Source organism: Phyllobates terribilis, unplaced genomic scaffold (assembly GCF_046119375.1).
Source record: "Phyllobates terribilis strain yellow unplaced genomic scaffold, ASM4611937v1 Scaffold_5__5_contigs__length_657084704, whole genome shotgun sequence".
Taxonomy (NCBI): domain Eukaryota; kingdom Metazoa; phylum Chordata; class Amphibia; order Anura; family Dendrobatidae; genus Phyllobates; species Phyllobates terribilis.
Window position 1 is genome coordinate 610,909,743 of NW_027362765.1, and position 12,423 is coordinate 610,922,165.

The window sequence follows — 12,423 nt, forward strand, 5'->3', positions numbered from 1 at the left end:
ACACATCCAATTGTGGAAATTATTAATATTCCAAAATCTATTGATTAAAATGAACTTTTGTTAGTGAGAAAACCCCTTTAAAGGACCTTGTCAAAATCCCTGAGTTTCCCAGATTCTGCTGCTCTTCCATTTGCTCTGTCTTGCTTCATTATTTATTATGCAATAATATTCTGCAGTGCTTATACACAGATCATCACTGTTCACAATGGGGCTCATACTCTACATTTCCTAGCAGAATGTCTTTGAAGAAGAGATGTTAGCATTTGTTGCTTACTGGAGATCGCTGCCGAGTTGTGACTGGCAGCATTTGGGTGGGAGGGTTTCATGCACCCAGAGAAGACTCTGAAGAAACGCCCAGTTGGTCTACAAGCAGAGCATTCACACACTGCGCTCCAAAATAAGCAAATGTATCTGCATCCTGCAACAATGTGACACACTGCAAAAACAGAAAACTAGCAAAATCAGGGAAGCTCAGATTTTTAAAAGATATCAAACTCAAATTTTCTTGAGCAAGTGACAGGTCCTCTTTAAATGTAATTCTATTCTGTATGTACATTCCTGTCCAATTATTTTCAAATGTGAATGACGCTGTATATCTATCTGTAGGTAGTTCACATGCAAACACTATTTAAAATTATACAACTTATAGGGTTTCTCTGTTAAAGGCTGTTTACAATTTGATTGTTTTTTTCACTTCATAGTCATAACCATGTTCAAAATATTAAAATACTTTTTTACCTAATCTCCTCAGAGCAAGCAATTACTCTCGATCACTCTTTAATTGACTGTATACAGGCTGCAGTGGTGAAATCACATCTACAGTGGTGCAACCATAGTAGGCAATCCCAGTCTTGGCCATCCTTTTCCACGACCTTAAGCATGGACTTGAGGGTCTTGTTGAACCTCTCCACCAGGCCTCCATCTGCGGATGGTACACAGACGTCCTGGGTTGTGTAATCTGGAGAGCCTTACACAACTCCCTCATCACTTTGGATATGTCAGGATCTCTTTTGGCAGGCCCGTTCGGGAGAAAATGTGTACTAGCTCTCGGGCTATACTCCTGGCAGAGGAGTATGTGGGAGGCTACCATGCTGTGTAGTCCATCATCACTAGAATGTATTGGTGCCCCCAGGGCATCAACAAGGTCCATGGCAATCTGGTCAAATGGGACATCTATAATGGACAACGGCACTAGGGAAATGCAGAAGTGGGTCACTGGAGCATTTAGCTGACAGACAGGGCAGGGGCGGCAGAAATTAACAATGTCTTGGTGACATCCAGTCTAGTCAAAGCTCTGCAGAACCCGCTCTTGACTTTTGTCTACTCCCAGATGCTCCTCTAGGATATGAGAATGGGCCAAATCTAATACTCTACGCCTATAGGGACCCTGCACCAACAACTGCTCTATCACTTCCCCTCTTGATTTAGTGACCCAATAAAGCAGCTCCTCATTTAAGGTGAAATATGGGAACCTGGTGTCAGCCCCCGGCTCTTGAGCAACTCCATTTATCACAGACACATTATCGAAGCCACCTTTCAACACAAGATCTTGCATTTGAGCAGTCCCAAAGTTTTCCTCAGAAACCCCCAATTCAGGAATCTCGTCCTCATGAGTCACCGTCTCATCCTAGTCACCAGCAAGGACACACAGGAAGAAATCATCCACCTCTGACTGTGATGTGGATTCCTCATGGTGTAACTGACTCCTGTGAGTCACTTGGTACCCCCACTTTCCGCCATAAGTCCCAGAACAGGCTAAAGTCCCGCCCTATTATTACAGGGTGTAGCAGGTCCTTAACCACCCCGACCTCATGGGACTCAGCCCCACAGTTAGTTTTTATAGTCACACTGGCAACAGGGTAGTCCTTGGCATCCCCGTGAACTCAGCGTACGCCCACTTTTTTTTTCCGGGGATCAACTGGTGGGGAAGTGTGGCCCTTACCAGAGTCACCAAACTCTCTGAGTTCAAGAATCCCGACACCAGTACCCCATTTATGGTCACGGGACATGACTGTGGCCCCTCACCAGGCTGATAGTCCACACTGCAGGCGAGATAGGCACAGTATGAACAGCGCCTCCTTAGGCTGCAGTCCATCGGCTCAGAGGACATGACAACGGGCGGTTGTGTCCAGGACTATGACATCTCCAGCAGATTAACTCTTTATTAGCGGCCTTTGTCAATCCCTCAGCAACCCCTTGGGACCTCGAACTTGTGGCTCTACTACCCCTGTTGAGATTTGGGTTCCTTCTGGGTACCCCATTACAGGGATGCAACAATGCCTGGCTTCCTTAGGGACCTCTCGACCACATTTCCACTATGCCAACTAGGTCGTCCGAATTTCGGGGGTTCACCTGGGCAATCCAGTTCTGCACCGGCCTGGGAAGAGAGTGGATAAATCTGTCCATTTTCGACCCACTCTACCATCAGGGCTGGGGTGGAGGACTCCTGCTGCAACCACTCCTGTACCAGACACAACAGATCGAACATTTGGGAGCGAGGGGGCTTATCACCGCAGTACGTCCAGTGGTGGAACCTTTGAGCTCGGACAGACATAGTCACCCCTGAGCGTGCAAGCATCTCAGTTTTTAGTTTGGAATATTTCTGGGCATCCTGTAAGGCTAGGTCATAATAAGCCTTCTGTGGCTCGCCAGTTAAATAGTGGGCCAGTACCTCCGCCCACTGCACCGGCGGCAGTTTCTCCTGCTCTGCTACCCTTACAACAGTCAAAAAAGCTTATACATAATCGCCCATGGTCATTTTTTGCATCGCTCGTCTTACCGCCTTCCGGACATGTGTGTTGTCAGTTGGACCTGGGGGGGGGAGGGGCTGTCGGCCTCCCACAAACCGCCTCTGTGAGCAACTCAATCTGTAGCTGCTGTTGTCGGTACTGGCCTTGTTGCTGCTGTTGTTGGATCTGTTACATCAGCACCTTACTTGTCTCCTGATGTGCCAGCTGTTGCTGCTGCTGTGCCTTCACAAGGTGCTTAATTAGGATGTCCATGCTGTTGAATGTCGTTTCCTGGCTTATGGCCACCTTCACCCAGGACATGCGGTTTGTCCAAAGCCGCTACACGTGTTCCAGGAACATTGCCCGCATTCGAAACACCAACTGTGATAGATCGGCTCCTGAGGCAGCACTCGGAGATGGATACAGGAACGCTGTCTCTTTAAATTTCTTATTGGTTTAGTAAAGGATGGCATAAACCGATGCAGAGTTCATAAAAATAAACACGGCCCTTCTGGCGTAGCGGCAAAGCAAAAGAAAATGTACAGTACAAGTTCTTATGTCTGCCAGGATCCGGCCACTAAGGGTTAGCAAAAAACACACGGTCCAGGTGAGCACAAGCACATGCTCCTCTCTCTGGAGCTAGCCTATCTGGAGAGCTAGCCTCTCCAGATACACTGAACACTAGATGCCTCAGCAGGCTGTCTATTTAAACCTCAGACCACACCCTGGGGTGGAAATATGGAGAACAACCTCCCACCTGCTCTATGGTTGTTCTAAAAACAAAAAACATATCTTTAAAATGGCTGTTTAACCCCTGTCAAGTGTGCTGGAGAAAACTTCTAGGTTTCAAATCTCTGAAGCCAAAAGAATCAATGACACATATCTCCCCTCCAGTACTTTACCAGTGACTTTGTCAAAGGCCATAAGATTTAGTTAAAAAATGAAAGGCAAAAAAAAAACACTTTAAAGGTGTCTGAGAGACTGTAATTATACACACATATGTATACAAAAAACTAGCTGACACTTACCCTCAGGTGCTCCAAGTCAGGAGGAGGAGGGGGAAAATCTGGCTCCGGGGGCTGGAACGCTTCCCTCACCTTAGCAACTGCACCCAAAATCCTGTAACCAGAATCTAGGAAGCCCTTCTGTAAAGCTGATGACAAAAGAAACTTCTGTTTAAAGCATTCTTACACATCAGGACCTTAAAACACATTCAATTTAAACCATAATTGCAAGGTCAAGGCCACAGGGTAGAAAAGTAACGTTTTTTCTCCTACACGTTATTGGCTGTCACAGAGCAGACATCACAACTCATTCCTTGCCAATGACAGATACAACCACAAGAACTAATCCCTTGTGAAAAATGTTTCATTTACTGGGGCTGTTATTAAAGAAACATTGTAATGGTCATCGACTCCTTCCAAGAAGACTGAACGAGGTGGGGATTTCCCGGTTAATGTAAGTAGCTGACAGGTCTGTGTATGATGGTCCTAACAGAGTGACCTTGTGCAGGTTTCCAGCAGTTATACCAGCCAGATGGAACAAGAAACGTCAGGTTGCAGGAAATGGTGGCCATGTTCCATGGTATGTGCAGAGAACACAGAAGGAACATGGAGCAGGAGATAATTGTGTGATTCTGCATTATCTACATCTATATCTACCTGTGCAGTCTGGAGGACTACAAGTGCAGAGATTCTTCGCGAGGCTGCATTTTAAGTGCGGAGGCGACAGATAAGTGCATAGTTAACACAATATCAGTTTGGTGTTTACCTTACTAGCTTTCCAATGGTTTTTCTGCTTTTTATCTGTATTGTTTATCCCCATTTAGTATGTGCTCCATGGACAATGCTACCAGTTGTGCATCTTGTGAGATGTATGCATGCCTTGAACAGCTGTTTGAGGGTAAATATGTCTGCACTCAATGTCAGCGAGTTACATGTTTGGAAGTCCTGATCAGGCACAACCTAGGAAATATGCCTGTTTGGCTGATATTAGAAATGCAAACCAGGGCTGTGGAGTCTGAGTCGGACTCGTGGAGTCGGAGTCGGTATAAAATAGGACCGACTCAGACTCCTAAAATATATAATAAATTGGGTACAGTAGTTCAATGCTGAGATGAATCTGTGCTGCAGTTTATGTACATGACAAGTAGTGAAGCTCCTCCTCTACAGATAAGGGGAAAAAAAAAAAAAAACACATGGAAGGAATGCCTGCACTCATCTCAGAACTGCTGGAGGGAACAGGAAAGCAGGATTAAGGTAAGAACTTCTTAAAGCAGACCTAAACTTTCAATAAACTGTGCATAAATCAATAGTCCAGTATATGTTGTCTCCGTGCTTGATGTTTTAGTATGTTTTTCCGCTTAGCTCATAGAACATAAAATATATCCATCTTAATGGCTTGATTATTGTATCATAATAATGATTAAAAGCCTGATGTTACCATTTTACTGTAGTAAATTTATCACTTAAACTTTAAAAATGTATGAGGGAGTCATAGTCGTGGAGTCTGAGTCGTGGAGTCTGAGTCTGTGTCATGGAAATTGAGGAGTCGGAGGTTTGGCTTACCGACTCCACAGCCCTGATGTTAACCCAGGACTGAGATCACTACAGCAGGACATTGCTGCTAGCAACCAGGGAAATGACCACTCTCGGAAGGAGGGAAATAGGAGTGCAGCAAAGGCAAGACAAATGTTGGTGGTAGGGGACTCTCTAATTAGGTGGACAGACAGGGTCATCTCCCACCAAGCCTGTGAATGCCGAACAGTGTGTTGTCTGCCGGGTGCTAAATAAGTGGCTTAGAAATTGGTGTAGGCAGGAAGGGTTTGGGTTCATGGAGAACTGGGCAGACTTCGCTGTTGGCTACAGGCTCTATGTTGTGGATGGGCTGCATCTCACTGGGGAGGGTGCAGCTGTGCTTGGGGAAAAAATGGTAAGACGGATGGAGGAGCTTTTAAACTAGGACCTGGGTGGAGGGAGGGTAGATGTGCTAATAAGGGGATAGAGTAGACAGAGTGAGACAGTAGGGATTAATGAGGATTTAGGGGGGGGGGCTGGGATATGCAGGAAAGGTAGGGAGGTGAGTAGGAGTAACAAATGTGCTAATAGTATTAAATGTTTAATGGCAAATGCAAGAAGTCTTGCAAACAAAACAAATGAACTTGAGACTCTTATGTCAGTCACAGAATACGATGTGGTGGGCACTTAGAAAAACCTGGCTGGATGAAAGCTATGACTGGGTGACAAACGTAGAGGGTTACACTACATTTAGAAATGACAGGAAAGAAAAAAGGTGGAGGGGTGTGTATTTTCGTAAAGTCCAACTTAAAACCTATGCTTAATGACAACATTCGGGTGGAGCTTCGACAATGTAGAGTCAGTGTGGGTAAATGTACATTGGGATGGCAACAATGGAAAGCTGCTAATCGGAGTTTGCTACAAGCCACCTAATATAGCTGAACAGGTATGAAATTGCTGCAACAAATTATAAATGCAGCAAATAATAATAGGGTCCTTATTATGGGGGATTTTAACTATCCAGACATTCAATGGGACATAGAATCTTCCAGTTGTGCTAAAAGCTGCAAGTTCTTATCCACAGTTTAGGACAATTACCTCTCAGCTGGTAGATGAACCAACCACAGGAGATAATGTGGATCTGGTTCTGTCAAATAGACCAGATACAATTTCAGATCTACAGGTCTGGGAGCATTTGGGAAACAATGACCATAATATGGTAAGTTTCAATTTAATTTTCAATCAAATATTCAAAAGGGGAAATGCAAAAACCTGGAACTTTGGGAAAGCTGATTTCAACAATTTAAGGGAAGAGCTTAATCGTGTAGACTGGGACCATGTCATGGTAACTGGGGATACAGAATGTAACTGGGGCATGTTTAAGGAAATACTACTAGAATTCTGTAGAAAATGTATACCCTCTTGTAATAAAATATCCAGGAATAAAAAGAAACCATTATGGATAAATAAGACAGTACAAAGTTTAATAAGACACAAACAAAGGGCATTAAAATCTTGAAGGCCGAGAATACAGAAATCGCATTTCAGGAGTATAAAGATCTCAATAAGAAGTGTAAAAAATAAATCAAGCTAGCAAAATTATCTACAAATCACCAGCGACATTAACCCCTTCCCGACCTTGGACGTATCCATACATCCAGGTTGGTAGGTACTTACCGACCTGGGATGTATGAATAAGTCATATCTTTAATGTGGCACCAAGACCTCAGTCGCAGTGATCGCATTAAAATTCTGGCGCCATCCTGCAGCAGGGACCCGGCTCCACCCCTTTGTGACGACGATCGCTGTGATTGGCTGTTCAATTCTGAGCAGAAAATCAGTGTTTCAGGCAATCAGATTGCCTGAAACACTGATGCCCATCCTACGATCAGCGCTGTAAGAGCACCTATCATAGGCTGGAACCTAGCATCGCTGGAGTCACCAGGACCAGCTCTGATTGATGCGATTAGACGATGACGCTGATCGCACCAATCACTGTGCACAGAAGCGGTGTGACCTCTCAGTGACCACTCTACACTTCCTCATTACGGGTTCCAGACGTGAAGAGAGCGGTCACTGAGACTTCTGCTGTGCTGCTTCATGCTGTGCCTTGTGCTGCCACAAACTTTATCAAGCCTGTGCCATCACTGCTGGCGTTTCTGCTGCTGAAGACAGAAGAGTTCCTGATCCCTCCTTGATCCATTCCCAAACTTTCCTAATCCATCCCTCAATCCCACTCTTGCACCTTCTCACCCCTTCCCCCATCCTTCTGCCTCAGACCGCTGATCAGTACTTGATCACTCGATTTTTGGCAGTTTTTTTTCTTTTTCATGCATCCTGCAGCCGCAGAGCGTTGATCAGTGATGCAAATCACCGATCAACGTTCGTGTTCGCCATTTTCAAGGACTTTTTTTGTCCGTCAATGCCCCCCCACCCCTTTGCACAAACCTCCGTGCGTGCATCCTGCAGCTGCCAAAAGTTGATCAGTGACACAAATCACTGATCGATACTCGTGTTCGCGGTTTTCAACTTTTTTTTTTTTTCAATGTCTATTTTTTCTCCCTCCCCTCACCCCCTTTGGCCCATCCTGCAGCCGCCGATTGCGCCCTGTAGCTGGTTAGCAACCGTGCTCGCTTTTGGCAAGGACTTCTTTTTTCCTGTCCTTTTTTTTTTTTAGTCCCTTTTTGCACCGCATCTGTGTGTGCGTCCTACAGCCGTCGAGCGCTGGTCGGTTATCAACATCACTGACCGGCCTCCGTTTTTTTGTTGTTTTTTTAGTGAAAAAAGAATTGAGTAAAAAAAAATTAGATTAGTTGATCAAATTAGATTAGGAACAGTAAAAATATACCGTAGTAATCGGCGTTTACAACAGTATTATTTTTTACTGAATTTAGTTCGGGTTAGTGTCAGTGAGAGAAAAAAAAAAAAATCAGTGCGTGTGTCCTACAGCCGTCGAGCGCTGATCGCTGACGCGCGTAAGAAATCGGTCTCCAGTTGTTGCTTTCTTTTTTTTTTTTATAGTGTGAAAAAAAGAATTTTTTTTTTTTTTTTTAAAGAATAGTTGATATAAGATTAAAGACCGTAAAATATACCATCTACTACGGTATTTGCTACTGAATTGGGTTAGTTTCAGATAGTTGCGGATGCTCAGTCATTTTTTTTTTTTTACGGATGCCCGTTTAGAAAGTTTGTATTTTATTTTACCAAATTTTTATATTCTTTTTTTTCTGTTCTAAAAAAAAAAAAAAGTTTACACCAAACATAAGCACCTAAAATTTGTTACACACACACGAACACCGCATACATGAAAAAATGTTGTCCACTGTTTAGGCGCATCAGGGGCTCTCCAAACGCGACATGGCGTCTGCTCTCAATTCCAGCCAATCTTGCGTCCAGCCCTGCCGTGCACCCAAACAGTGGTTTTCCCCTACATATGGGATATCGGCGTACTCAGGAGTAATTGAACAACAATTTTTGGGTTCCATTTTCTCCTGTTACCCTTGTGAAAATAAAAAAAAGATTAGTCTAAAGAAAAATTTGTTTAAAAAAAAAAAAGTTAAATGTTCAACTTTTCCTTCCACATTCCATTAATTCCTGTGAAGCACCTGAAGGGTTAATAAACTTCTTGAATGTGGTTTTGAGCACCTTGAGAGGTGCAGTTTTTATGATGGTGTCACTTTTGGGTATTTTCTGTCATATAGACTCCTCAAAGTCACTTCAAATGTGATGTGGTCCCTAAAAAAATGGTTTTGTAAATTTTGTTCTAAAAATGAGAAATCGCTGGTCAACTTTTAACCTTTATAACTTCCTAACAAAAAAAAAAAAAGTATTAACAGAAATTAGCACTCTGCAACGGCGATAGAAAATAGAAATACTGTGGCTGCCGGGTACCCATGAATTGGCCAATTTATGCACTAAGATTTCTCATTTATTTCTATTTTCTTGAGTAGTAATGCTATTCAGATTTCATATATTTCATGTTCGCATGCTTAGCATTGCAGAGTGCTACTTAATCTGTTAGCTGTATATGGAGGTACTGTAGCTACTCCTAGTAAGCACCTGTTCACACCTAGTTCTTGCTTTGGATATGCAGTCAGTTCTGTTTAAAAAAAATTATTTTTCAAAAATTGTGCTGATGTAAAGTAGACATGTGGTGAATGTTATTAATTAACTAGTGTGTGTGACATACCTCTCTCATTTAACCGGTTCCCGATCGCCCACTGTACATAAACGTCCGCGCTGCCTGGCCTCTGTGCAGCGCGGACGTTTAAAAACGGTGGGTGGTCTCGCAGCGCTCAGGACCCCCAGGGTCCTGCAAGCGCTGCGATTCCGGTGCAGAGCGTTAGCTCTGACAGGGAACCTCATCGGGACCTGATTGGATCAGGTCCCAGTGATGTTAACCCTTTGCGGTCTTCTATATGCTGCGATCTATAGTGATCGCGGCATATAGGAGACAGCAGGAGGAGAGGGGGTCGTCTTACTTACCTCTCCGAAGACCTCCGATTCCTTCCAGGACCTGGGGTTGCTATGGCAGCTGGAGGTCACATGACCGCCTCCAGCTCTGCCATATATGGTGTCCTGTCTGGCTCAGCCTGCAAGCTGAGCCAGACAGGAGACTCTGACTGAAACAGGGAAGATCTCATGTAATGTAATGTAATGTAATATATGTCTATTACATTACATGAGATCAGTGATCAGAAAAATAAAAATTAATGTTCCATACAGGGACTAAGTAAAAATGTAAAAAAAAGTAAAAAAAAAAGTTTTTAAACTGTTAAAAAAAAAAAAATCACAAAATAAATAAAAATAAATAAATAAATAAATAAAATATTAAACCAATATTTTTATATTTTTACAAAACCAAAAAAAGAACACATATTTGGTATCGCCACGTCCAAAACAACCCGAGCTATAAAACGGTCACACTAATTAACTCCTTCTGTGCACACCGTAATAAAAATAAATAAAAAAACGGAGCAAAAAAATATGCTTTTTCATCATATAGCCAAACAAAAAGTGGAAAAAAATGCAATCAAAAAACAAAATAGAAATAAAAATGGTACCGCTGAAAACGTCATCTTGTTCCGCAAAAAACAAGCCGCCATACAGCTCCATCAGTCAAAAAATAAAAAAGTTATAGTGCTCAGAATAAAGCAATGCAAAAAAATATTTTTTTCTATAAATTTGTTTTATTGTGTAAAAGCGCCAAAACATAAAAAAAATATACAGTAAGTGTAGTATCACTGTAAACGTACTGACCCGAAGAATAACACTGCCTGATCACTTTTACCACACGCAGAACGGCATAAAAAAAAACCTCAAAGAACAATTCCTGAATTGGTTTTTGTTAATTTTACCTCTCAAAAAACGGAATAGAAAGCGATCAAAAAATGTCCCGTACCCAAAAATGGTAGCAATAAAAATGTCAACTCGTCCCGCAAAAAACAAGCCGTCACATGACTCTGTCGGCCGAAATATGGAACAATTATAGCTCTCAAAATATGGTGATGCAAAAACTAGATTTTGCAAAAAAAAGCGTCTTTTAGTGTGTGACAGCTGTCAGTCATAAAAACCCGATATAAATCTGGTATTTCTATTCTTCGGGTCGGTGCGATTACAAAGTAATCTAATCAGTTATATCACACTAGGAACGGCGTAAAAAATAAATAAAACCAATTCTTCACCTGCTACTGATTTGTTTATTATGTCTCCGAAAGATCGCAGTAAGGCTCTGCTCACATTTATCCTGCGCTCTGCGCTGAGCACTTACACCAGAGTTTCCGTGTAAATCTCTGAAATACGTGATTCAGCCAGAACCCATGATGGAAGATTCCCTGTAATGAGGCAGATATAGACCACTGTGGACGCCGTCTAGCCTGGGACCCCACGGTGTCATTTGTTTTAGGCGTGCATAAAAGTGCGGTTGGCCAGTTTTGTGCACTTCTGAAAAAAAGGACACCACTAAACAGAGGCCAGACGGAGTCCAGAGTAACTCTGCTGCCTCATTACAGTGAATGGATCCCGCAGGGGTTTCATCTGAATTACATCACTTGGAAATTTAGATGGAAACTACGATGTAAGTGCTCAGCCTAGAGCGCCGGATAAATGTTACATAAAATGTTCCCAATAAAAGCTTCAACTCAGTCCTCAAAAAAAGCTAGTCCCCACTCAGATCTGTCATCTGTTAAAAATATAAGGGACTTGCAAGTTACTGGTAGCAGAAAGGCTCTGGAAAAGCAAAATGGCCCTTGCCCCCCAAAAGAAATTCAGAAAATTTTGTGCTCCCAAATCCAAATGCATATTCTACAATAATTTGTTCTCCAATTGTCAAATAGCGCTCCGTCCCTCCCAGATCTCGCCGTATGGCTGAGCGGTACGATACAGCCACATATGGGGTATTGCCACTTTTAGAAGAAATTGTGTGACACATTTCGGCACCATTTTTACCCATTGCCCCGTGTGAAAATGTAAAATCTGAGGGTAAAACATTTTTTTGTGGTAAAAATATAATTATGCTTTTTTCACTGTCCAATGGTATAAATTTAAAAAATACTCACTACTTCCTAGATGAATTCCTTGAGAGTTGTAGTTTACAAAATGGGGTCACTTGTGGGGGTTTCTGCTGTTTCGGCATGTCAGCGACTCTTCAAATGTGACATGGTGTCTGCCACCTATCCCAGCCAACATAGCGCTCCTTTCTCTTCCGAACCCTGCCGTACACCAAAGCAGTGGTTTTCCCCCACATATGGGGTATCGGCGTACTCAGGAGAAATTGCACAACAAATTTCATGGTGCAATTTATCCTATTACCCTTATGATAATGCAAAATTAAGGGATGAAAAACGGTTTTGTGGGAAAAATGTGAAAATTTTATTTTTACAGCTCAATATTATAAACTTCTGTGAAGCACCTTGGGGTTCAAGGTGCTCACCACACATCTAGATAAATTCCCTAAGGGGTCTAGTTTCCAAAATGGTGTCACTTGTGGGGGGTTTCCACTGTTTAGGCACATCAGGAGCTCTCCAAACGCAAAATGGCGTCTGCTAATTATTCAGACAAATTTTATATTCAAAAAGTCTAATGGCGCTCCTTCCCTTCCGAACCCTGCAGTGCGCCCAAACAGTGGTTTTCCCTCACATATGGGGTATTAGTACGCTCAAGAGAAATTGCACAAAAAA

The 12,423-nt window shown here is 42.8% G+C and overlaps 1 protein-coding gene across 2 annotated transcripts in view; it reads right to left on the bottom strand.

The window, feature by feature from the left end:
- The window catches only part of VCL (vinculin), a 137,804-nt gene that overhangs the window by 27,305 nt on the left and 98,076 nt on the right, over positions 1-12,423 (bottom strand). For both annotated transcript variants that reach the window (XM_073686080.1, XM_073686079.1), the window contains exon 17: positions 3,758-3,882. In XM_073686080.1, the coding sequence (XP_073542181.1) occupies positions 3,758-3,882 (125 nt within the window). The remainder of the gene's footprint in view (positions 1-3,757; positions 3,883-12,423) is intronic.